This window comes from Syngnathus scovelli, chromosome 11, assembly GCF_024217435.2.
Source record: "Syngnathus scovelli strain Florida chromosome 11, RoL_Ssco_1.2, whole genome shotgun sequence".
NCBI classification, from domain to species: Eukaryota; Metazoa; Chordata; class Actinopteri; order Syngnathiformes; family Syngnathidae; genus Syngnathus; species Syngnathus scovelli.
Genome location: NC_090857.1, coordinates 11,523,994 through 11,550,651, shown reverse-complemented (window position 1 = coordinate 11,550,651; position 26,658 = coordinate 11,523,994). Strand labels below are relative to the sequence as shown.

General features: G+C 40.4%; 3 protein-coding genes across 3 annotated transcripts in view; 1 reads left to right on the top strand and 2 right to left on the bottom strand.

Annotated features, from left to right (window-relative positions):
• Positions 1-524: 524 nt before the first annotated feature.
• igsf8 (immunoglobulin superfamily, member 8) lies at positions 525-8,266 on the top strand. The gene is made up of 8 exons (XM_049733249.1): positions 525-668; positions 762-901; positions 1,879-2,259; positions 2,921-3,382; positions 4,744-4,922; positions 5,156-5,408; positions 5,530-5,964; positions 6,030-8,266. The coding sequence occupies exons 2-8, from the start codon at positions 859-861 to the stop codon at positions 6,155-6,157; spliced, it is 1,881 nt and encodes a 626-aa protein (XP_049589206.1). The 5' UTR covers positions 525-668; positions 762-858; the 3' UTR covers positions 6,158-8,266.
• A 1,905-nt stretch (positions 8,267-10,171) lies between these two features.
• Positions 10,172-14,657, bottom strand: soat2 (sterol O-acyltransferase 2). The gene is made up of 8 exons (XM_049733973.2): positions 14,369-14,657; positions 13,883-13,928; positions 13,677-13,806; positions 13,156-13,253; positions 12,475-12,573; positions 11,915-12,050; positions 11,673-11,818; positions 10,172-11,029 (listed from the first exon to the last, which is right to left on the bottom strand). Exons 1-8 carry the CDS (start codon positions 14,506-14,508, stop codon positions 10,973-10,975), a joined length of 852 nt encoding a protein of 283 aa, XP_049589930.2. The 5' UTR covers positions 14,509-14,657; the 3' UTR covers positions 10,172-10,972.
• A 2,264-nt stretch (positions 14,658-16,921) lies between these two features.
• Positions 16,922-26,658, bottom strand: part of kif5ab (kinesin family member 5A, b) — a 49,667-nt gene continuing 39,930 nt past the window's right edge. The window contains exons 25-31 of the mRNA XM_068652402.1: positions 25,317-25,533; positions 24,423-24,472; positions 22,575-22,602; positions 22,287-22,396; positions 17,521-17,630; positions 17,067-17,125; positions 16,922-16,993 (exon numbers count right to left, since the gene is read on the bottom strand). Of these exons, the coding sequence (XP_068508503.1) occupies positions 17,587-17,630; positions 22,287-22,396; positions 22,575-22,602; positions 24,423-24,472; positions 25,317-25,533 (449 nt within the window). The 3' untranslated portion in view covers positions 16,922-16,993; positions 17,067-17,125; positions 17,521-17,586. The remainder of the gene's footprint in view (positions 16,994-17,066; positions 17,126-17,520; positions 17,631-22,286; positions 22,397-22,574; positions 22,603-24,422; positions 24,473-25,316; positions 25,534-26,658) is intronic.

Genomic DNA, 26,658 nt, shown 5'->3' with positions numbered 1-26,658 from the left:
ACATGTCTTGTTTAATAAAGGCTTGTTGACCGTCTCAAACTACAGTTGTGAACCATTATTTTTGTATTGAATGTGGATTTATAAACATGCTTAACAAGGAAAAACTTGATGCATGTTTGATGCTACTATTTAAAGATATATATAACAAGGATGATACTATTGTTGCCCTGGATACTACTGTAGGAACGAAAGGTTGTTTGAATGTCAAGTGTTGTGCTGCCCTCTCGTGCCAAACACACGGACATACAGTTGCAATTAGTGTCTCGAAATAATACTGCATAACCATTGTGTATGCAGTACTGTACTAGTGCACATAATAATATTTTTTAAAAAAAAAAAAGATATAAATCGACTCCCGTGGGGACAAATGGATAATGGATGGATGGAGATATAAATCGAAAGTGAACAAAAGATGGTTGCGGAAATAGAATTAAAATACTTCTGGTGCGCCAGGTGATTCTCATTTTATCCCTAGAGCTCCCCCTGCAGTTTTGGGTGTTTAATATGGATTTTTGAAGCTTTGTTTTGGCTCCTCCCCTTAATCAACCCAGCTACGACGGGGAAGATGCGAACCACTTGAGAAGTCGTTGCACGTATCAAAACCGAATATAACTTTTTAAATTTTATTCGAACAAAGGCTTATTGTTTATTATCGCTGTTTGACTCAGGTGATTGGTTTTGTTCTAATACCAGAAAACACGACGGTGCGAATAAGAAGGTGCCCAATATGTTCCAGTCATTCATTTTTGTTTGGTCAACAGGCGGTTCGGGAGGTTCGTGGCGGGATGAGAGGCGACGAGCGACTGGGGAAAGAATACGCGAGACGGGAGTAATCCGTGGAGGAACACGAAGAGCGGCATGCCTGGGATAAAAAGCACTTTATTCCTCTGTTTGCACTATGGTGAGCTATGTTACTTTGTAATGGATTATTGAGTGTGCATTTGCGTGCACGTTTCCTCACTCGGGTCTCGCGCATTTGTATGGTGGTGCACCGATGCGCTTGTCATATGATGCAGCCATTTTAACGACAAGGATGCTTAGCTTGTTTTCCTTGGACTCGGGTTTTATTTGGTGCGGATTATGCAAACAGAATTTGGTGAATGACTGTAGCATGGGCCGAATTATACTTTGTTAAAATCTGTGTCACATTTCACAGAATTGCCTTCTTTTTTTTTTCTTTTTTTTTAACAAGGGCCAATATATTCCTGCACTCTTTGAATTATTAAAAAAAATGCTGCTTGAAAAGTGAGAATCTGCTAATTTCTAAAGTGCCTTTTAAATGCATTCGATTTTTTTAAATGTATTTTTTAGATGGTAAAGTCACATTATTAGTCAAGTTTTTATTTATTTATTCTTTGGGCTTTGGGATTTATCTTTAAATAGTTGCCCCTGCCCTCCATCTTGGCTGGCCTGTGTAATCCAGACAGCGTGCAGTATTGTCCCAAGATGTGGCGTCCCTATCAGTCCCAGCTCTTGAGTCCCATGTTAATTAGGTCTCGATCCGCTTAAGCCTCCCCGCTCATCCCCCGTGTCATATCCATGGGCGTGTTGTGGTGACGCAGAGCCTTGCCCAGATGCGTACACACCCTCGTACACACACGTCCAGTCTTTCAGGTTTGTTCAGGTAGTAATCCGTTTTAGGTGAGGTCAAAGGTACTCGCTAAAAAGCACTAGGCATCCAGCGATGGTGAGTTTATTCCTCTGCTTCTGCCACTGCTGGCAGATTAAGATTAAAATCCCCTCCAGGGCGGAGAGCCAAAACATGTGTCTTTCTGAACGATGTGAAATGAATCATCGTTGAAACAATGTCATACAAAAATGCAAAGAATGCGTAACAGCAGCTTCATGTTTTCTCTCTCTTCTGGTTTCTGTTCATAGTGCTCCAGTACGCGGCACCCCGAGTGGTGACGGTTCCTGAGGGGCCTTTGTACCGTGTGGCCGGCTTTTCTCTGTCCGTGCCCTGCTCCGTCTCCGGCTACGAAGGCCCGCGCATGCAGGATTTTGAGTGGTTCCTGTACAAGGACGACTCGAACGGCAAGCAAATGGGAGTGGTGTCCACCAAAGACAAAGGCTTCCCTTACGCCCCCTACCTAGGGCGGGTGAGGAACGGGGAGGTGAGGGTGGACCGGGACTCGGGCGACCACGTGCGACTAGTGATGCAGAGGCTACGCACCGACGACCAGGGCAAATACGAGTGCTACACGCCCAGCACGGACAGCATCTACCTGGGGTCCTACAGTGGCTCTGTGGTCGTCAAAGGTAAAATATTGAAACGGGCCAAATGTGCACATCTTGTGTAAGACAGCGAGCAGCAGAAACCCTCAGTTCTGATTGACACTGTTCAAGAGATATTGATTTTCTTACCAGGCACACTATTACAGTTGTTAAGTGGCTTATTTGATTCTACATGGCGTGAGATCTCTTGGGCAGTTTAAACCAGGACGTCCACATCACTATCAAGATGTAATCATCGTTCCCGTAAAACAGCGGCCAAACTGGTTAAATTTTTCCAAAGGCTTGTTGACAACAATGAATGTTACATTTCAGCTCAGAATGACACTGGCACTCATTTTCATACTGATGCTATTACCGAAATGAAAAGTAATGGAATAATGAAAAGTGTTGTGGGCCATGTCTTCTCACCGTGGGATAGGGGGGAACGAAATTTCGGTTTCTTTGTGTGTCTTTGGGATGTGGAGGAATTGACAATAAAGCTGACCTTGACTTTGATTTTGACTTAATACATTGCATCCATTTTACATAAGGACATAAGACTTCAAGGCAATGATGACTTAATTTGCTTTACACAAGGTAACTCAAACGTTGTTTCACATCATTAAAAGTACAAAATGGACAAGCATTTACAAACAAAAGAAACAAGTATGGAATGACGGCTTTTGTCTCTTTTGTCCACACGTAGTGATCGACGACACACTCCAGATCAGCCACAGCCGCTCCCTGACGGGGCAGCCCCTCCCGGAGGGCGCCGAATTAACTCTGACGTGCTCGGCCAGCATCAACTCCAAGCAGCTCACCCACCTGTCCGTCACCTTTGGGAAGCGTGACGGCCAAGCGGGTTCGGGTGGCGCGGCGGGGCCAGAGCTCAGCTCCGTACGCGAGATCATCTCTATTGACAAGCTGCTGGGCGTTGTGCCCGGACGCAACTACAAGAAGCGCTACGACGACGGCGACATTACACTGGAGAAGCGCAACGTAGTGGGCGGCCAGGACCTGTACATCATGAAGATAAAGGTGCTGCAGACGGAAGACACGGGAGCCTATTTCTGTGAGGCGGCGCAGTGGATTCGGGACCCGGACGTGTCGTGGCAGAAGATTGCATACAGGATGCTGGACATCGGCAACCTGACCGTTACGCCGCTTTGTGAGTACAAGTCACTCCTTTTCTTGAAAGCCCATTGTCATGACAGAAACGGAACCGCCTAGTATGGACAGTAATTGTTATTCCAAACGGTTCCGATAAAACGCTGCTGTGGATGGACCAGATACAAACATTTCTGAAGCCACAAATCCCTCAAACCTTAATGGGAATGAGCAGGCAATCATTCGTTCAAGCTAAGTACAGGAAATGGAGACTGCGGTTCACACAGGCTTACTCGGAGAAGCATTTCCTGAGGCGCATCTCAATTTCTGGATGAGATGTTTAGGTGGTAGTCCCAAAATTTCAAATGTCTGTGTGGATGCTACATTCCGACTCAAGTTGGATATTTCATAGTGTCGGCAAGCTTACACAACAGCTCGGAAGACATAAAAAGTTAATTGTAGTTAAGGTATGTGTTTTACTTGCATGCTACGATTTGTACGTGTGGCATGAAGTCAGCCTGGGCTTGTAGCATTTGTGGCTGCATTGGACTCGCTCCAGACTACCAAGTCAAGCCGTGGCTGTTTGTTTCGTTTTTGCCTGCAGCTTGTTTGGCTGGCAACTGAAAGTCAGTTGACAGCTGATTGCTTTCCCGGATGCTCCTTTCTTCAGCTCACCAGGCCAGTTTAGGGGGCTCAACAAATGCCGTTGAGAATCCCCCCGACACGCTCCAAGCTCAGCTCTTTCTCTCTCATTGACGAGCCGGCTGAATGCGCTGGGTCGATACCAGCTGGATGCTGGCCCGTTGCCTCGCTGCGTTGGCTTACTTTTTACGCCTGAAAGCTTTCACACAGGATTAAATAGTCGTTTCATCCACCTTGCACTTATCGACACTTGGGATTTGTTCTTTCCTTCAAGTTTTGCTGTCGAACTACTAAAAAGTTTAAAGGCCACAAAGTAAATGTATGTGTTCTTGGAAGCCCCTTTTATAGGTTGTCTGGGATTCAGGAAATGTAGGTCATATATACAAGCGTAGCCTCACTAACAAAATGTACTGAATGGGAGTTGAAACAGGAACAATGACTGCATTCTGTTGTGTATGCACGCTCATCACCTTCCTCTTTTGTTTGTAAAGACAATGCGTCATTTGTAATGACTGGTGGTTAAATGAGGACTGAATATCTGCTCACCAGGATGTATTTTCACAAGTCAAACAAATAGGTACACCAGCACAAACAAATGACATCCAGTCAAAACTGAATTTCGGGTACAACTCTTGAACTAGAAAAAATAAATTCATGTGGTGCATACTGGCAAGCGGCTGAAAAACTGCTAGTCTGTGCGCTAACTATGCTAGCAGGCTCGTTGACCTATTTTGTTGCATTGAGCTGATTAATGCCATCTCCTCTCCTCTCGCCCGACAGCCGAGTCTCTGAGCGTGACGTCCACACCCCGAGGGGAGGTGACCTTGCAAGTGGGTTCACCTCTCCTCCTGACCTGTGAGGTCAACGGACTGCCTTCCGACGTCAACTCAGGCCTGCAGGTCCAGTGGATGAAGAGAGGCTCTGCTGGTGGCGAGTTCATCGGGTCTGGAGGCGTGGAGGTAAGGCTCTTATTTCGTGCTGTTGGAACCAGGGAAGTCATGAATGAAATTGATTACTTCCTCTTCTCTAAAAGAACAAAAGCAGATGTAATAAATATTTCCTGTTGCTAAGAAAACCTGCATTTCTTAGAGCTGGATTGTTACTTAGTCAGTCTCATGACTTCTCACTTAGGAATAGGACAAAAGTTATTCTTTGAAAGAGTTTTTGACTATTTTTATTTTGGTCATATCAGGTGGAGGTGGCCAAGATGAGCCCGGATGGCGTTGTGACCTGGGGCGACGATGTCAGCCGAGCCAGTGGCGGCTCTATGGAGAAAGTGGCGGAGGCGAGGTACTCCCTGAAGTTGTTCTCGGCCCAGCCCTCCGACTCGGGTGTTTATCGCTGCGTGGTGAGCGTGTACGCCGGACGCAGGAGCCCTGCTCCGTCTACGCCCGCGACACTCACGCAGAAGTCCGAGGGAGTCACGGTCAATCTCAAAACCAAAGGTGAGATGCCACAATTGATTTTCTGTTGTGTACCAAAGCAATTTTGTGATTCCAAAATAAGCTCATTGTAATGAAATTATCAGCAACAATTTTGAAGCTTCGCCTTTTTTTTTCCCCGTAGATGTTGTTGTATCAGCGGAGGCCCAGCTGGCCCGAGGCCCTCTGCTGAAACGGGGCAGCACCATCACGCTCCTCTGCACTGCCACTATCACCACCACTGGCCCCGCCCAGGCCCAGGTACAGTGGTTCCGATGGCCCATCCCGGAGCTGCGTACCAAGTCGCCCGAAAGCCCCACGCCTGAGACGACCGAACTCAAACCGGTCGCCACTCTCACGTACGACGGCGTGGTGGAGATCTACGTCAACGGCAGCGAGGTCAGCGTGGATCGGCTATCGCCCGTCCGCTACCGGCTCCGGGTTCACGCCGCCACTGTTGAAGATCAAGGCATGTACGCGTGCCACGCTGAGGCCTGGGGGCAGGATCCGCACGGAGGCTGGTACAACTCGGGGGTCAAGGCTGAGTCCAATGCTGTCACCGTTTACTTGTATGCCCGAGGTAAGACGCTCATGCTACAAAAAGTCCAAACAAAAGTAAAACTATTCCCTTTGGGTCCTCCTTAGTTGCTGACCTCCTCCTCATCCCCCTGGTGGTCGGCGTGTCGTCCGCCTTGCTGGTGGGCATTGTCATCATTGCCGCAGTGACCTGCTGCTTCATGAAGCGTCTGGCCAAACAGCGAGCTCGGAGGTAGCCGCCAGGACGCCGTTTCGAGTGGATGGCCGTTGGGATGCCAAACCTTTTCTATTTGTTGTTTTTATTCTATTTTTTTTTAAAAAACGTGTTACAAAACCCCCGGCGCGCTCTCCATTTGAAGCCAATCTCCATATCCCATCAGTTGTTGTTTGTGCTTGGGTGACCAGATGTTGATTTTCCTCATGAACTGAAAATAGTTACTCTCCATCTACATGTTCTTTCCTTAACAAGCCACATGAGCAGCTGAAGACTTGCCTCAACGGGAAACAAAGACTCTTTGTTACTAATGAGATAGTGACTGGGAAACCTGTGGAAGCACCACATTAAATGCACTCAGCTAAAGTGTGATAAATCTTGTTTGCAAAGAAGCTAGTAACTCTTCAAATTGCTTCTTGACGACTCAGATAAAAAAAAAATAGAAAAAAAATAAGAAGAAATGGGACCAAAACCACTTGGTGTATTTGCTCAAGTAGTGGCTGTTTATATGCCGAAAGTGCTCGGTGTTTTTCTGTTTTTTAAACCCAATTCACATGGATACGTTTAGCAGAAAGAGTTTGTCTTTTTGACTTTATTTCATTATTTGGCGTTTGATTCCAAGTTTTATTTGTTCGAGAGAAAAAGGAAAATAGAAAATCGGGGTTGTAGTACCAGGTTGAAATAACACCCGCATGACTATATGATGTAGTTCACTAAATATTCCGTATAATTTTCTTGAAAGTATGACTGAGCCTGTATTATTTTTTCTAAAGACACTACTTCATTCCCATATGTATCAATTTTTTTCCCAAACAAGACTAATTTCGACTTCATTCTCATAGTATAAAGGATTTTTTTTCCTCTCAAAACAAAAAACAAATTTCATGTCATGTGACTTTTTCATATTATCCCATTTCATCCAGAGAATCCCTCTTTAGCTATTTTTCCTCCCCCGAAATTTTATACATATTTTTGTATTAAAAGAAACCATTTTCTTGTATTATTAAAAATACTTTAAACTCCCAAAAGTCTGACTTAAATCTCATACATGTATAAAAAAAAAAAAAAGGTGAGGTCATTCCCAGGTACATCAAGATCATTTGTCTAATTGGTCTTATCTTTCTTGATAAAGTGTGACTTTATTTTTATGACTTTCAAATTTTCAATCTCCTGATATTATCCCCACAAAAGAGTCTTATTGTATTATTTTTTTTCTCTCAACTTAATTTCATAAAATGATGCCAGTTTTCCTCGAAAAGAAAGTTTTCAAAATATTGAGTTTCTTTTTCTTATTCACATAACGCATATTATTTTCTCAACGCAGCTGATGTGTACAAGGCCACTATTTGAGGAAATATACTTGTTTCTTTCTGTTTACTTGATGTTGTCGTTTTTTGTTGTTGTTGTCGTCCTGCATGGAAAGCCTCTCTGTCGACACTTGAAAACATGAAGGATGAAAATGAGCCTGCAATGGAGGGGAAAAAAAAGGTCTTCTCTGCTTGTGCTGTATATTTGGCATCCTCTCTTAAAGCCTGATTATAAATTATGCTCACGAACATTTGAGAAAAAAAAAATGCAGCATCCTGAGCCACTTTGCTCTAGATCAAACACTCAAAGCTGATTTTTCACAGCAGCTCCCTCCCTCCTTCCCTCCCCCACCCACACTGGCACAGATGTGTGAGCACGCATTGCCTGGCTGGACTGTGGGTGATAATCCCACTTTGGGATGGCGCAGCAGAACATGTAATGCAGCAAACCCTTTGCCTGGTATGCTACAACTGTCCCTGAATGGTGCTTTTGAAAAATAAAACAACCATAATGCGTTTGTCAATTTTGCTATTGTGTCTCACTCATTGGTGTTCAATGTTGATCTGCTGTGTGAAAATGTTCTGAAAAAGCACAAATAGCGTGCCTCGGGTATCTTCTTTTTTTTTTTTTTTTAATCCTCCCAAAATGTATTTATACTGAAGAGATTTCATCTTTTTTTCAGAAAGTCTTAATTTTGCTTACAATGTTAGTGCACCTGATTTGATGCATGGTGTTTTTACTCTCTTACTGAATGCATTTTTAAAAATGTGTCATGGTGCTTTTACCATAATGAATAATAAACTACTCTGCATGCGTCACATACTGTGATGTCTCCCTAGTGTGTCTTTTGGAACTCTCTTGGAAGAACAACACAACTAGGGTTAGGGTTTAAAACTAGGGTTAGTATTCCAAACTAGGGTTAAGGGTTCAAGCTAGGGTTTCAAACTATCCAGCCATCCATTTTCTGTACCGCTTTGTCCCCTAGGGCGGCGGCGGTCCCCAACCACCGGGCCGTGGACCGGTACCGGTCTGTGGGTCACTTGGTACCGGGCCGCCAAGCCGCAGAGGAAAAAAACCAACTTTTTTTTTTTTTTTTAATCGACGATCAATTAATTCAGGTCAAGACGCTCGTCCCTGTCACGTGACAAGTTTCCCCAGTCGAGTCCGCAAAGCTAGCAAAAATGAGTAAGAATTCATTTAGAAAAATATTTAAAAAATTGGCGATTCTCTCCCAATTATATCCGTCGGTTCAGGTCAAGACGGGTTAGGTTAGCGTTAGTTGTATCATTGTATTTCATCGTCTTTATATATTTATTTATATATTTATTATGAATGTATTATTTATGTATATAAATGTATTATTTATTCATATAAAGGCCGGTCCACGAAAATATTTCTGGCACGTAACCGGTCCATGGCACAAAAAAGGTTGGGGACCACTGAGCAACATTAGTCGCTTGTGAGCTGGTCCATAAAACCATATATGTAATTTCCATGCTTTGGGTTCCATAGTGTAGTGGTTAGTGCACTAGACTCTCACCCCAGCAACCAGAGTTTAAATCCCAGTTGCTCGTGTGATACCTCATATAACCATGCACCTCCCTAAAGCTAAGGTCTAGGGCAGGGGTGGGCAAATTTTTTGACTGGCGGGCCGAATTTGGTTCTAAATTTTGATCGGGGGGCCGAACCAGGAGCAGATGGTTGTAGTGTTTGTGTGAAGTAATAGAAATTACATGTAAAGGTCATTGCATAAAAGGTTTGTACTTTTAGTAGGTAGTAAAGCATGGATATCCAAAAAATGCTTTTTGAAAACAAATGCATTTGTTAAAAGCATTAAAAAAATATTTCACCAAAAAACTACTATCAGTGATTCTTATTAAATACGACACTGTTATTATGAATAATAGTTTCCATCACTTCAGCGCCTACAGGTCAGATTTATGAAAGATGTTTATCTAATGAGGCGAAATCACATGGGGTGTGGGTGGCATTAACGTAAAACTGTATCTGAAAGCTCAGCGCGCGTATTACGAGGATGCTGACGTCACAGCCCACACTCGAAATTCGGCACTAATGCAAATAGAGCGCGGAGTGCGCCGGGTCCGTACTACTTAGTACGTAAACGCACTTGTGAGTGTGCACCGAGCTTTCTGACACTACTTCTGGGAGTAAATGCGCGGGCGGGCGCTTCCCCATCTATTGGGGAAACATACTAATTGCAGGGAAAATGACCCAAAAAAAGTTCAATAATACAATTTATTCAGGTTTGGCGGGCCGGATTAAACGGCCCCGTGGGCCAGATGTGGCCCGCGGGCCGTAGTTTGCCCATGTCTAGGCATTCCCAGGGTGATATATATATATATATTGTTTTTACCTTTTGTGAAATAGCAACAAGTTAAACCTTAAATTCTGCTATGCTAACATACTACAGTGTGTAAAACTATACTGTATATAGAATGTAATAAGAGAAGCTGTGTGTGTTACAGTGCATGGAGAATTAAGAGCGTATTAGTGTACATAGCATTACATCACTAATGCAAACAGTGCACCAATGCTCACACACACATGCATGCACTCACACACAGGAGCTTTGTGCCAGACGATAAGAAGGTTGATACGGCAAAACCTCACCCACAGTGGGATTTTAATTTTCTGGGAGTGTGTGTGCGTGCGTGCATGTAAAAATGGTCATCATATGATGTTAATCTAAACAGAATAGGAAACAGAATGACAAGTCATGCTTTATTCTCACAATGTGCTTTGATATTAAACAGTACATTTCTGCACACTTTGTGTAATTTTAGTGTATTACATGTGGGAGCTTCAAGTATATACAGTACATTTGGCTTGAGAAAACTTGACAGAGAAGCAAACAGTCATCATGCAGCACCATCTAGAATCAATGCATATTTTTCTAATGTTAGACATTTGTTCCGTCGTCATCGTAATTTTTCCTAAATGTATCATGGCCTTTGGAAGATTCAGGCAGATGAATGATTGATCATTTGTTACAATGGGATTTTTTTCTATTTCTCCGAAAAATGATACATCTTTTAAATTGCAATTTTTGTCCTCAAGATAAAAACTATGACTATGAAATAGTTTTTTCATCCAACTCACATACGTATCAGATTACAATTCCTGTCTGCTGAAATCAAAAATGTAATCTTGTATAAATTTTTAACTTGACTTTAGTCAATTGAAACTTCCTACTGAGAAAAGAATGATATTAATCTTGTAAAATTGTGACTAAATAATAAATAAAACGAATACTGTATTCTGGTAAGATTCAGACTTTTTTTTAAAAAAAACATCTATTCTTGTATAATCTTGCCCAATTTCCTCTTAGAAAAAGAATTTTTTTGAGAAACACTGAATCCACATCAAATATATACAATGTGTCCGCACCATGTTTCTTCAACAGACTTTACAATATGGTCCAGATGGAAACAAGACTCCCCAGCCCTTCTTTTGAGTGATTTGAGTAATCGTAATGATGTTTCCCTCCTTCTTGACCCTCCTCCGCAGTTCATCTTTGGTGGCCGCACGACCAGGAGCGAGGCGTCACCATCTCCCAAAAGCTTGTCTGTACACAAAAAACAAACAAACAGAGCCTTTCTAGTAACATCATCCCCAAATAATCCCATTTTAGATTCATATTAGCATCTTAGATTTGAATTTCATTGTAGTGGTGGCGCGCCGCTGGACGCCTCAAGCATGAATTGGGGGTCGGCCGTACTTTAAAGGAGTTTAAGCACGCCATCTGGCCAGTAAATCCTCCGCTTCATCAAATGCTGAAGGCTTTCCAAGGTTAAATACCGGACATGACATTGTGTGCTCCATAGTCACATCATCTGGCTTTAAAGATATAGCTATATTGATTATTGGACTAACAATGATCAATAATGGTTCCTAAACAGTGGAGTTCACATCACTGAGCAGTAAAATAACTATTACCTCCACAGGTGGTGCTTATTGTTTTTTGGTGTTGTTGCCACAGATGGGAACAATGATGGGAAAAAATAAATAGAGATTGTATTGCATAGTAAAGTGAGATTATATTTTGTTTCTTAAAAAAAATATATATATATTCTCATAAAAAAATAGCCCAACAACTTTCTTTTTTGTCTTCCCTAAATACAATAAATGCTGCTTTAATTTTACGAAATTGCGCCACTCGCAGGGTGCACTGTGCAGTGCATGCATGTGTTTGTGTGAGTATTTCATACCCCGGTGCGAGGACAGCGTACTTGCGCATACCACTCCTGACAGTAGAGGCACACCTGGATGCCTTGACCCAGGAAGAGACACGTCCACATGATGATATTGAACACGGGACTCTGACGCTTATCGTTCATGGTGAAGTTAAAGACAACTGAAAGGACAAGACATATTTTCTACATGAAGATATAATGTGCCACTGGCATGCATACACAAGCTTGCCCCTTGATTAATTGAGTTTGTGGGTTACCTCCAAAGAATGCAAAGAGGAAAAACATGATGGGATAGAAGAATCCAAAGCCCATGGCTAAGGCGTACTCGTGCACCACGGCCGACACGATGAAGACGGACAACATGGCAGCTGTGCGGAACTTCCTTTTTGACAGCTGCCAGGATCGAGGACAGAAATAGGAAACAAGAAACTGACTCACTCGGCCCTCAAACGACATCAGGATTTAACTTCATCGAATTTGAATAACTTGAAATCCCATTACCATTTACATTTACCATAACTTGAATTTCATGAAATTAAAAGATTTTCCTTCACAAACTTAAATCTTATAAATTTAACTTATTACCCCAAAACTTTATTGACTATTTTTAATGTAGAAAAAAAGATCCCTAAATGAGTGATGTATGAATAATAGGAGCTGGCTTTGCAGAAAGTAGGAAAAAAAAAATCAAAACTTCAGTTTTTGTAACTCTATGAGTAATATGACTTTAACCATGACAAAATGCATTTTTATGTCTCCCAAAAATGCATTGTTAATCTTTTAAGATGATCTCATGTAGTGTATGAGTGTGCCTTACCCAGAGGAAGTCCCTGTAGCCGTAGTAATAGAGCCAATCGTGCACCACCACGTTCCACGTGCGGTAGTAGTTTGCAAAAGACGTCGAGTTCCACCAGTCCTGCGGCACAAGAAAATATTCATAGCTGCAGTGTAACCAATTCGAATTTAAATTAAAACCAATCGAGTTTTGCTTCCACATACAAGTCTATCCCCGAGGGGATCAGAATCAATAACGCTTATAAAACACAAACTAATATTTAACAAGTAGCGTGTTTCTTTTTTCATGCATGACTCAACGATTGGATAGCAAAGACAATCAATAATATAGCTCTCGTTCTCACATTCAAGCACGCATGGTGAAAGGGTCAAAATCAATAGAACACAAACAAATGGTTGACATTTCTTTGACAGAAAGTTTAATGAGTGGATTTGTCCCTCTCACCCAGCATCGTTCAAAATTGAAAGGGTTATTTCATTATCGTTTATGTGCTGGTGATTTGAAATATAGCTAAGGGATGTATTGATCACAAAAAAAGGTGAGGGGGGGGCGTGTTGGATTAGTTGATCCCTCAAACCAGTTAGTATTCCAATTGGATCAATGGAATTTGATGAAACTGGATATTAGAAGGTCACTGCTGTTTACTAGATAATTTTTCAAGTAATTATTTGACGGTTTTTTTCTAATGATGGTATTGCTGACCTTGTAGAACATTCTGTCAGCAAATCGGAGCAGCTCCCCGAAGAGGTTGAGCCAGCAATGCAGGAAGGCGAAGAAGCACAACAGCAGGAGCATAATACCTGCAAAACGGTTAGTAACATTGTTAATCTTTTGTATTTAAATGTTATGCTAATCTCATAGAATAACAATATGTTTCAATTTCCCCAAAATATACTCTTATAAAATGGAATATAAAAAATAATACAAAAAAAAACAATAAAGAATTGCTTTCTTTTGAATAACCCAAACACTAACCCAAAAGTTTCAAACCCAAAAGCGCTTTTTGACTGTTGAGTCAGCCGTGTTGACCTCTACTGACTCTTTCCTGAGAAGTAATGCTCTTCATTCTCATGAAACCATAATACGCTTTTCAGAGTTTTGTTGACTTGATCGACTTGCACAGTTAAACATTCATTGACTCACATTGATAAGAGATTATGGAGAAGTTGTGATTGTTTGCCTTCTGGTGGACATTTGTGAGTGTTCACAGTGCTAATAGAAACCTGGCAGTATGGAGTGGAACACGGCGAGAACCATGGCTCGCTTGCTAAACGGTGGTTGGCTCTCCGATTTAAAAAGGGGCACACACAGGCGCACCAGGATGAAGTAGCCATAAAAGAGGCAGCCCAAGATCTGCAGATAGCACGCCAAAATCAAGTACAGAGCCATTGTGACTTCAAAGTTTAACAGCATACTGAACACAACTCACCATGGTCACAGTGACGCCGACGTACTTCCATCGAATATGCGTGTTCCTGCAAGAAAATACAAAATAGTATTGTACACAAAAGACAACACATGCATGCCCGCTTCATCTATTATCAACCCCATTCCAAGCACTCCATCTTATGAATAATTCATAATTCAATTCAACCAAGTTGGTGCCAAATCACTACTTTTATATTAGCCATGCTTGGTTGAAATCTTGGGGGATTCCAGAAAGAGCATAAAACTAACAAATAGGTAAGTACCGAATCCCAAATATGCAGGACAACATTGACGTTTTGATAATACAGGTTGCAGTGTTTACTAGTGGTTAAAATGGCTGCCTTGAGGTCATGAGATACGAGACGGGTTCAAATGTGTGTGTGTAGAGCTTGTATGTTCTCTCCTTGTTTGTGTGGGTTTTCTCTGGTACTCGATTGTCCTGCCATAATCCAAAAATGCATGTAAAAAGAGATGGAAGCCATCTTACCTGGGATATGATTCCCTGTAGATGAGAGTAGGACAGAAAAGGAAGTAGAGATAACTGGAACATGTCGGGAAGCAGATTTTCTCCCCTGAAACGCACAATAAAATAAAACAAAATAAAATAAAATGAAATAAAATAGGCATGCAGGTTCTCACCAGTTTGAAATAATTTACACATAATAGTGAGGGTATATGGAGAGCATTACTGTCACCTGTTGGCTTTTTATAGTATTGCTGGAATAAGATAACGACAAATATTGTGTAAAATAAATGTTTGCATTGGTGAAATTATTTTAATTATTTTAATGCATATCGTATATCATATTGTATGCGACAAATTCTGTTGTAACCAAGGTTATCTTTCCCAAGAAACCTTGACAGTGTATTGTGCTATTGTTTTCAACACTGCCTTCTTTTGGAGCCTTCTTCAGAATGACGGGAACCGATTCCCTCACGAACGAGTAGCTTTTCATCAGGAATCGAATCTGGAGAAAAAAGAATATATGTACTTACACACATAGTGAGAGAAATTGTTATTTGACTCCCTGTTGATTTTTTTAAGTTTTCTCTTGGACAATGAACATGCAAATGCAGTATATATACGTATATATATATATCATCTTCCTATTACAGAATGTCCACATTTTATGGTGTCCATTTTATCGCTGACCTTGATGACACTTAATGTACATCTGTATATCAGTTTAAGTAAAGTGCAACTAAAAGGTCCGAACGTGTCATCACAAGTGCAACCAAAACAAATAAGTCGATTAGATACATATTGCCAACATTATCTGACCTTTTTGACTTATCTTGTGTCAGACTGACTTGCCAACAATTCAGTTTGGTTATAAAACAATGTCATAAAGTGACCTACAACACTTATCAAGCCGTTTAATCAATCGGAGTAAACCCGCTGACCTGCTCGAGTACAACGATGAAACGGGAGGCCGGTGGCAGCTGGTACTGCACGACCACGTAGACGGGCAGCAGTCCCAGAACAGAGGTCTGGAGGGCCGCCAGGACCAGAGCTGTGCCCAGAGACAGCCCCAGCTTGGAAGCACAGCGGTGATACAAAGAAGCCCAAAAGCGGAGCGCGTTGTAGGGAACCAGCAAGGAGTAGAAAAACATGAGCGCCCACACCCAGGTGACCGTTCCCAGCTTGCCAAAGGCGTAGAAGAGCAGGTCAAACTCCAAAACCAATCTGGCAAATGGGAATAAAAAGTTGATATTATTACAGGGAACAATTATTTTGAATTAGGGAGAGCTAATCCAAACCAAGAAAAACAAAGACAAACCAACTACTAAGTTAAAACACCTAGTCTGGAATCAAGTTGGTGCTTAACAGTTCAGTGGCCTAGTGGTAGAGTGTCTACCCTGAGACTGGAAGATTGTGGGTTCAAACCCTGGCCAGGTCATACCAAAGACTATATAAATGGGACCCGTTTCTTCTCTGCTTGGCACTCAGTGTAAGGGGTTGGAATGGGACGTTAGATCACCGAATGATTACCAAGCGAGGCGTTGCTCACTGCTCCCCTCTCCCCTAGGGGATGGATCAAAGTCACACGGGGATGGGTTAAATGCAAAGGACATATTTCACCACCCCCAGATGTGCATGTGACGATCATTGGGACTATACCTTTTTTTAAGTTACAATACGCTTAGCTAAAAAAAGGCAAACTAAACTGAGCTAGGCCAATCAAAACAAGGAAAACAAAAAAGTAAGTAAACCAAGTGAAACACAACATAAAGGACAAACTTAGGTATCTCCAACCCAGACAAACAGGCAAGATAAGACAAAACCAACTAAACTAAGAAACTATATGGGAAACTAAACTAGACTATAGATTCAAAAAGAAGAGTAGCCAAGTTAAAGTCCACTAAGGACTGACTAACATATTGACTCTCAGCAGCATGCCAGAGGATGTGTTTTTAATCCTTGCTGATCATGTCCCATTTTTTCTCCAGCAGTTTTCCCACTTAACAATCAATAATATCAGGGTGAGTGTATCGAACAAGCCCATAGGAGGGCAAAACCTTTTATTTGCAGAATCCCAATTGCGGACTGTACTCTAATAAATGTATTCTTTTTTTAAAAAAGGGGGGAAAAAAACTCTTCTTCCCACTGACCTGCCACGGTCGATGTAGTCCACAGCCAGAGTGCTCACACAGAAGATGAGCAGCACAGCTACAAACATGTGGTAGATGGTCCTGATGTGGCTGATCTCAAACAGCTCGCTGACAACAATAGGAAACTTACTTTTATTGATTTTCACATCCAAACATGTCCACCAGAAAACTAGTTTCTATATTAAAATCATGCTTACTCCAACAGTGACGCTCGGTCCATAAACACTTTGCCATCGTCCATTCGGTGAGCTCTAAAATATAAGACACACTCGCATGTTTCAAATATAAGAAGTAAATCTCAGTGTTTCCTGTTCCTACTCACGCATTGCAGAAAAAAAGAATCTTAAATACATTTTAATCTCCATTGTTTGTGGTAAATATGTAAAAAGGATGACCTTGTCTTTCCATTGACTGAGGAGTGGACAGGCTCGGTCAAGGCCTGGTCGAGAATGTCACTCAGCTGATCCTGGACCTGCTGCAGGATCTTCACCTTCACTCGCTGCAAGGTACACATTTAAATGTTTACCTAAAAATTATTTAGAATATTTCAGGGTCATTTGTTTTGAGCTTACCTGCGCATGTTTGTGCCACTGTGCCACATCCTCCATCTTTGTACACTCACCATTACAAGCTGTGGGAGAGCATTTTTGCATATATTCAGCCAGGAAAAAATAAAAGTGTAATTTTATTCAGATGATTTCATCCGTTTCTATAAATTCCCACAGCTCCCATTAAACATTTATGGAAAACTACTTACTATGAAATAAAAACATTAACTCTTGAGCTTGATTAAAACACTGTCAATGTCAATCAGTTTACATGCTAAATACTAATAAAACTTCATCCATCTATTTTCTATAATGGAAAAAAAACAATTTCTGAACAATATTCTATGTTTTAAAACTTCAATCATTTATTGCAACGATTGTATGGTAACGATCTAATTGTGTCAACCAAAAGTGAGAATTGTTATCACTTTTCTCTTATCTCATATATATAATATATACTCATCATGTAGTATCATACCAGGATTGGACATCTCATCCAGTGTATGGGCTAAGGCACGCCTGCTTCTCACGCCATTTGCGTTAGTTAGCTGTGGGGTTGCCATGACGACTGACGTCTGCCAGTGGATTCTGTTTGCGTAAAAGTAGTAACAGTAAAATAATTACAGCGTACATTTAGATGATGTGTCATTGTTGGGACTGTGACTCAACATAGACAGTGTCCCAACAAAAAACAAAAAAAAAGTCAAGGGTTGTTGAACTGAAGTAAACCTCACTCCTTTTTGCATAGATAAAAGCTGTTATCAGCAGTTACTCCAGTTTCAGGTCAATAGTAGTAAACACGCATTAAAGCGGATGTTTCCAAACTCATCTGAAAATTACATTTCACATTGAGTTTTAATATATATATATATATTTTTTTTTACCATATTTCCCATTTAAACTGCAAGAAAATAAATATATATATATATATATATATATATATATATATATATATATATATATATATATATATATATATATATATATATATATATAATGAACTGGGAAATTGAAAATGTATTTATTTGCTATTCTTCATTCATTTATCTCTAAAAATTGTTGGTTAACTTTTTATTTTTAAATTACAAAAAAAATGTGCATGCAGTTTTGTATTTTGGACACAAATCTGAATTTGGGGCAGCGATATTACAGCCAAGATACTGGGACAAGCAATTTCTTGTGCAGGAAGATTAAATCATGCAGTGCAAACATCAGATTAGAATTGTCAGTATACAAAATCAGCTGTCCTCAGACAAATCTGTCTTCTCATATTGGGTGGAAATAGCCTCCAAAATTGTTTGGAATAAGGCTAGTGACATTTTATTGTGCTATATACAAAATCGATGTCAATCTCCTATTTCAGAAAATGTTTTTTAAGTGATGATAGTAGCAACAGACGATTACATTACTGATTCCACTTTTGTTGTCAACATCAATATGTCATCTTTTCTCGCTACTCACAGTCTGATCTTGGGAGGTCCCTCAGAGTGGGAGACAACCTTTTCACCAGGCGCCTCCTGCAGAGAGCTTTGCTGAAGTGTGTCAAACTGCAGTGTATTAAAAGTGAATTTCTTAGCCACTACTTTGCACTTTGCCCTTTTGGCTCCTGGCCCTGGCTTCTCATCCAGACGCACCAACCACAGTCCCCAATAGGTATTGGTAGTATGAGGTCAGCGAGCAGATTGCCTGAAGGAGTCACAGTTCGGGGATTGTTTGTGTGTGACTGCAAAATGCTTGGAAGTTTTCCAGAAGGATAAGTGTTGACGTTTTACCTTTATCTAATTAACACTGCTGGGTGCAAGTATGTATATCAGCAGCTAATTACAGACACCAGCAGGCAGAATTTATTTGCTTGCTCTACTTATTGATTGCTTGCTTGCAACCATGTCGCTCGTGGCTGGCAAAAAGAACACAATCACATTGTATACACTCTCAGTCCTTTGTTTTTATTGAAAGGAGATTGAATCGGAGGACAAGTGTGTTTGTGAGGTTCTGCTACAAAGGGAAAAGCTCCGCATGCACAACATCACACGGCAGAAAGAATTGCAACAATACAGCAGGGTACAAACATACAATTTGTCACCATTTTTTTTTTTTTTTGTACTTCCTCAACATTCATTTGATTCTTCTAATTCTGCGTATTTAATGCTACGGTAGAACATGTGGCCAGTATTTTTATAGAGATAAACAGCAAGAAGACTGAAAACAAATCAATGCCATTTTGCACATTGCACGCTTTACAATCACAGATCATGTCAAGATGCAGCTGTTTTGCTATATTTTGTTGTTATCGATGAGAAGTTGATCCCATTCAACTCATGGTTACTATAGGTTGTGTCAACACATTGCAATTGATTAAGCAAAGTTTACTTCAGTTCACACTGGGGCATCGCAAACTAAACCAAACCAAAAAATAAATAAAAAATAGTCAAATTAGCTGAATAAATTCCTATCCATCTTCTATAGTGCTTATCCTCACTAGAGTTATGGATGTGCTGGAGTCTATCCCAGCTGACCAGCAGGAGACACCCTGAACTGGTTGCCAGCCAATCTCAGGGCGCACATAGACAAACAGTTCACATTTAGAACTAAAGACAATTTATAGTCTTCAATAAATATAGCTAGAATGTTTTGGGGGAGGAAAACCGTAAGGCCAAGCCTAGATTGAAACTCCCAACCTCGGAATTATAAGGCGGGTATGCTAAATATGTCACCATGCTGCCATAACGAAACAGCATGCAATCACAGTATCGAGTAAAATAAATAAAATGAAATATAAACAAAGTGGAAATTAATAAAATAAAATAAAATTCCAGAGGAACCATTGTAAACTACCTTTATACATATGCACAAGTTAAATGACTAAACTGAAAAAAAACAACAAAATGATGAATAAAACTTTGAAAGTAGAGAATCAATTGAACAACAAATCCACAAAAGTGAATAGAAGGTTAGGTACATAGTGTAAAGGCACAACAAACACAATTAAAAAAAAAATAAAAAATACTACTAATAATAAAGTGCTTCATGCATACGTTAAGCCTCATACCATTGTAATGAATCCATTGAGAACTTGAGTGGGCTGACTATTTGTATCATTTTTTAATGTTGCTATAATGAATCAAAAAGTGCTGATCGTAACAATGGACTTCCCTCTATTTGTATAAAGTGGAGGTCAACCTGGATTGAAACAAACATTCATCTAAAACACATCCTTTTCTGCACTAAAAAATGAAAGAAAAAACAACTCTGAATCAGCACACACGAGTACGGTCTCAACCGATAATCTGCACATCTGAAGTCTCTTTTACTCAGGAGGTTAAAGCTATCTTAAGTCGTTTGGTAATAAATGGGGGCAGTACACCATCCCATCCAGCAGATAGAGCTCTGGTGAAAAAAGTGGTATATACACAGTGCTGATTTGAATGGATTTACGTAAGTGTTTTTTTAAATAACTTTTTACTTTCCATTCCTGCCAGTTCTCCCCATTCATTCTTTGATGTTACAAACTCTTGATTCAGTCTAACAAGTGACGTGCTGGGCAAAGAAGTCATTTATCAATCCTCGCAAATGCGCCCATAGACTCACTTGTAAATACAACTATAAATATAATGGAATCCAGGCAGAAAAAAACCCCTACATTTTCATTTTAATAATGCCATCAGTTTGTGGAAAAGGTCATTTGAGAACATTATGATTGACACTTTTGATTGAGGTGAGCATTGTGAACCTGGCAGCATTTCAGAATTGGGATTTGGGAATAAGCCTGATCCTATTTGATATATGTACGTATGTATATATTCTTTGAACCTTCTGACAAGGTACTATAAACACAAATGCAACCACACTGGCACACACATATGCACACTGCTGGGAGTACGCTCTAAAACATGCATTCATTCAAGGCTAAAAATAGACCCAACAGATGCATAATTCAATCCTCTGAGTAACCACAATGACAAGGTCCAGCAAAGAAATTTCAAATTACTATACTCTCATATATTTTTTATCTTTGTATATATGTAAAAATATGTAGTTTTTTTCACTCAATATTTTTATTTTTTAGCACATTTACCTGCAGGGATTTGGTGGGGACATAGAGTAGTACACATTAACATACCACCTGATAGAGTTGGTAGAAAATCAGACAGTGTATGGTGGGAAAAAAAGTCAATACACCAATAGTTGCAGTACTATATTTCCTCATATAGTGGCCGTGTAAAGTGAAACTAAAAATTCAAAATAAGATAAAAAATGCAAAGATGGCAACCAGCGAGGAAGACTGGGCCAAACTATGTTGTGTCGCTCCCCAGAACACAACATTGTGGAACAACCATGTGTCTTCTGCCTTGCTAATCGCCATTAAAGACACATTCTCCATATCACAAAACAGTAATTAGTGAGGCTGATTAAATAGCACTAAAATGTTGCGTGAACATAAACACGCACAACGTTGTGGGGTGACCACCCATCCAAATCTATGGGAACATTAATCACTGTAGTAAGGGGTGCTATTTGAAGAAATATAATCATGATTAAAATAAAAAAAAAAGTAAAAAAAACACAATAATTGGTAAGACAAACAGTGCCAACTAGCGGTTACCTCCAGCACTGCATATTTCATTTTATTCCTTTGATATTACAAAATAGGAAGAGGAAGATGGAGGCATGTTTCAGCAGGTGAGGACGAAGCTACAAAGACGACGGATCTGCATACAGATTTAGATCAAGAAAGAGAGAGAGAGAAGGGGAAAAAGAGCACCAGTGAGTGAGCAAAGCAAAAGACAGATGGCAGAAACGAAGAGACGCTACCAAGTGAGCTCACTTCCCCAGGAGAAACGTGTCAACCGTCATTTGCGGTTGGCGGGAAAATAGTGAGGTGTATTTGGGATGTGCACGGAGCCCTCTGGGGGGGGCCACGTGCAGCTTCCATACAGTGTCAAATGCAGCAAAAAAAACATCAGAAGCAAAGTTTTGCAGCAAATTCATAAAATGTGTGAATTAACATTAACAGTCAATCAATTCATTGGGAAAATAAATTTGTTTCAAACACATACACTGCAAATGATTGGTGCAGTGCAGAATGAAGAACAACGTAGGCTACAACACAAACACGCTGTGCCATTCAAGCACTCAAGAGAATAGATGTGTAAATGGATTCTGGAGGGCAAAGTTGTCAACGACGACTGGTCACAGCCAAATAAACGGTAAAGACATTACTCAGGCGAGCTAAAGATTCCTTACCAGCTAGCTTTTCTATTAGGTGGCCTCCGGAGTGCAAATTGTCCAATTTGCTCAGGTCCCGATTGTCACAGATGTCGGCGGTAGAAACGCTGTTGTCGTTCATACGCATGCTGGCCCACGGAGAACAAACACAATCATCATCATTATCATCATGTGGTGAAGCTGAGTGTGACCCAGTGAGGGAAGCAGATCAGTGATTGTTCAACACAAGAGGTGCATGCTGGGTAAATGGGAATGTGATCAGGTGATTTATCTATGAGCTAGTTGATTAACTAGTTCTCATCTTACCTGTTGTCGTTGATGTCTGTGGTGTTCCCTGTGGACACATAGAGGTGTGTGAGGGGTGGCTGCAAGCTCGTGCACAGTGAGCAACAGTGTCACATGCATTTAAAATCAACTTCCTTCAATATACTTAAGTGGATTACACAGCATCCGCATCAACCACATTGACTGTTGACTCATAGAGTGCAATGACATCCCACAGCGGTATGTGACCAGTGTGACATGCCGTGTTTTTACCACTGAGTATGGTTTGTCCTCCAGCTATTGAAAACGTCAACTTTGTTTTGCTCTCGGTGCTACAATGATTGGTTCAAAAGTGGAAGTGACCAGCTGAGTGACTATAGAAGAAGTGTGGATCAACAACATCTAGAATATAAGTGCAGTCATCACTTTTGCAAACTGGCTGAATGCAAAGTGACTTTAATTTTATATGGAAGGGACAATTAGTACCCAGCTAATGTCAGGTTTGTTTTTATTTTTTCATAATGTTCCCTGACACTCCCGCGAAATAACAAGCCTCATTTATTGTCCATCAGAGTGCTTTTTCAGATAATCATCCAAACTTTTAAAGGTCAATGGTTATTTTCAACATTAGCAGAAATGATTACGATGACATTTTCTTCTTGAACTCCAACTGACTACAGAATCTGCTCTACATAATGTTATTTATTATTAACTAAACAGTAACAGAAAAGCACTGCTAACGCATTATGGCTGCAGTCCGTGGAGAATAATTGAGTAAATCTAATTAACCGGGTGCTTGCAGGAGAAGTACCCACTGCATTTTGTCTCATCTTGTGTCCGTGAACTACTTGGAAAGGGAATCATCGCCATTTTGGCTTCTCGTGGTCTTGGAAAAGAAAGGTGCACTTTATTAGGTAGAAAATCCCAGTCGAATAACTTTTAATAATGCTCAGCTCAGATGGATAAAACATTCTTATGGGTGATTGTGGGCATTTAAATGCTCTCGTATAGCTAAAAAAAAGTTGAGTGTAATATTATTGCACTGTACCTAATGTGGGAACGACAATAGACTGACTCATTGTTATTCATATCCAGAGCCGTCATAAAATTTCCTGGCACTTTACATTAATGTAATGAATCTCATGGATGTCCAGATTTCTCGACCATCCAGGCATTTGTGGGCAAAATGTATGGCAGATAATGAAGCTCTAAAAGCCACCGGCGAGCTTCGTTTCATGAAATGTACCAATGGAGCATTTTGGAGGTACCGTTTTTACTGCTCTTATTGAAATTCACCGCACACGAGTCCAAATATATGCATCGAAGGGAGTGGAAAGAACCAGGACACTGCAGCACAGCTACTTTAGAAGTTGTGTCCAAAATGCCATATTGACAATGTTATTTATAGTCCATTTTTAATGGATAATGTCAGAGGTATTCATTTATTAAAATAGTGTGGCATCTCAATATAATCCCTAGATTCAAGATATTGTTTTGCCCTTTTGGGGACGTTCAATTCTGTTTACTATTGCTATTTCTAATAGCCTAGCTACAATACACAAAAAAAGCTAAATCCAGTTCCAGCGTGCCAGCTTTGCTTCACTTTTGACTGTTACTGAGCAACCACCATTATTTGCTCAGAGCCAGACATGGACCGACAGAGCCACTCTTATCTGTCGCCTCCAGAAGCCTTTGCCAACCTCGTATCATGGACGTCATCCATGAAATGTCTCTGGGTGACATGCATTTATTGCGACAAAGTATGGACTCTACCACATTGGTCACCGCGACCAAAACAAAAAAAGGAGGCAATGTTGCTGAGAAGAACTTTCTGAGTGAGACTCCCGTGACAGATATGACTTAACCGGCTCCGTGAGGTTGGAAGCTCACCGTTTTCTGAATCGAGCATCTCGGCGGTGTCGGCTTGGCGAGGCGGAGGCCTACAAACAGCGGGAAGAGAAGCACATAAGCATTCACAAAGTCTTCAGATTTGATTTGTGCATCAGCAGAACACAAAGCCACGGGAATGTAACAGTAGGCAAAAAAAAAAAAAAAAAAAACACAGTACACATTTTGCACAGTCAGGGGGAAAAAAAAAAACACCCTGCTTCGCTTTTGTGTAAACGGGAACACATTTAATGACATTCAAAAAGAAACAGATAAATGCAAGGAGCAGATTATCCTTTAAAAAAACACAATTAAATAAATCACATCATATATATGTATATAGTACATATATTAAATATAAATATAGAAGTATGTATGAATGTATGTACATATATACACATAGTGCCAATGCATGTGATTTCTTGTTTTATTTTTGGTTTAAATAAATAAATAAACTAATAAATATATAAACTTTTTCCAATTGTCATTATGAGGTGAAGTCAGTTCTTGATGCAATAAGGCTGAAACGGCGAAGCGCAGTAGACAATTTTCCCGGTAAACACTGTAACAAAATCTTTGTGAAACGACAATCGTTTGTTTTCTTATTGAGAAATAAATGAATGCAGAAGAGTTTAACCAGGACCAGTTAAAAGGGTGCGAGTTATTGTGCAATAAAAAATCCTCAAGACATTTGTTATAGCTCTGGCTCCATTTGGAGAGCTTGCGAGAGGCTGTTTAAAGGTTGTTGGATGTTGCTTTAGCTCTGCACTAGTTGCTTGTGTTGATTTTGTTTTTCCATTACACTGACATTTACGTCCGTGTACTGAGCTGCACACGATCTGTTTATGGAGTTAATGTGTGTCAAGTGTGAGGCCTTCACACCTGTCCCTTACTCACATGTCCGGGGCATTATTTTGGTGGTCCAAGCCTCCGGCGGGTTGATTCTGATTGGTTTCTGAGGCGGAGCGATCACTTTCTGGTGCCAAGGCAGCAGCTTGTGAAGCTGCTGGGTTGCTGCGGGGAGCATTGGAACCCATTGAAACCGGGTGCTCGCTGAGGCCGCGGGTGAAGATGGCGTGCGTGGGCGAGTGGTGGCCGGGACGCACTGGCTTGGCTGTTAAAGATAAAACATGCTTAGATCGACATTTGTAAAAAGCAAAATCACCATCAATATATGATGATAATGTACAGGCACATCTGCTTAAACATATGCCCGACGTGTCGTTCACTTAATAGATAGATAGATAGATAGATAGATAGATAGATAGATAGATAGATAGATAGATAGATAGATAGATAGATAGATAGATAGATAGATAGATAGATAGATAGATAGATAGATAGATAGATAGATAGATAGATAGATAGATAGATAGATAGATAGATGAATAAAAAATCAATCAATCAATCAATCAATCAATCAATCATTCATTCATTCATTACAATATGAATATAGTTTTATATCATACATAAAATAAATGCCTGACCTCTAACAAATACAGAGTCAAAGCTACCCAAACCTCTGTGCCTCCATGGTTAAAATAACACAATTCTTGTTTTTGCTCATGTACTTGTTCATGGGTGGCCACATTGTCAGACCGCTGCTGCTTTGTAGGAAATAAAATGCGTGATGGATAACATCTTCAAATAAACAACAACACTCAAGTCCATCCTTGAACTGTATCAAAAAAAGCAATTTTGAGTTTTGGGCCCTTTTCCCTTTTCAAATCTTATTGAAATTCATAACTTATACAAGCTCTCGCACGCACATGGATACACACACACCACACACACACACACGCACACACACACACACATACACACACTGAGAGCTTTTTCACGGTGCAATTCAAAAGCAATTATCAGCTGCAACACACAGACAGCAGGCATTACACGAAAAGTTAATAATCACATATGTATGTCATCTCTTATGTTCTATTATAATCTACATAGCAATTAGATGAAACTCTGTATCCATTTTTAATAATGTATATGTATTTATGCACCACTGCTTTGCAATAACTCTCACTATATCCCAAGTACACTTAAGTTCATTTGAGACAGGCCTACACATTTTCAGCAACCAAATGTTTTGACTCTGATTTCCTTTCCAATGAATGTTTTAGAAATAATCACTGCTCCGTGATTACATTGTGCAAGTTTTGTGATTTTTGGAATGTAGTGGAACCTCCACAGCAATATACCAGCACTTAAGCACTTAGACTTAGCTTTGAATTTA

Bases quoted from the DNA above. Each gene is read 5' to 3' on its own strand.
- soat2 (XM_049733973.2), bottom strand. From the start codon at position 14,508: ATGCCTATTTTATTTCATTTTATTTTATTTTGTTTTATTTTATTGTGC. The intron at 13,929-14,368 runs GTAAGATGGCTT...ATTTTCTTGCAG, and splicing joins TACAGGGAATCATATCCCAG to GAACACGCATATTCGATGGA. The intron at 13,254-13,676 runs GTTTCTATTAGC...ACCGTTTTGCAG, and splicing joins GTTCCACTCCATACTGCCAG to GTATTATGCTCCTGCTGTTG.
- igsf8 (XM_049733249.1), top strand. From the start codon at position 859: ATGCCTGGGATAAAAAGCACTTTATTCCTCTGTTTGCACTATG. The intron at 902-1,878 runs GTGAGCTATGTT...TTCTGTTCATAG, and splicing joins ATTCCTCTGTTTGCACTATG to TGCTCCAGTACGCGGCACCC. The intron at 2,260-2,920 runs GTAAAATATTGA...GTCCACACGTAG, and splicing joins TGGCTCTGTGGTCGTCAAAG to TGATCGACGACACACTCCAG.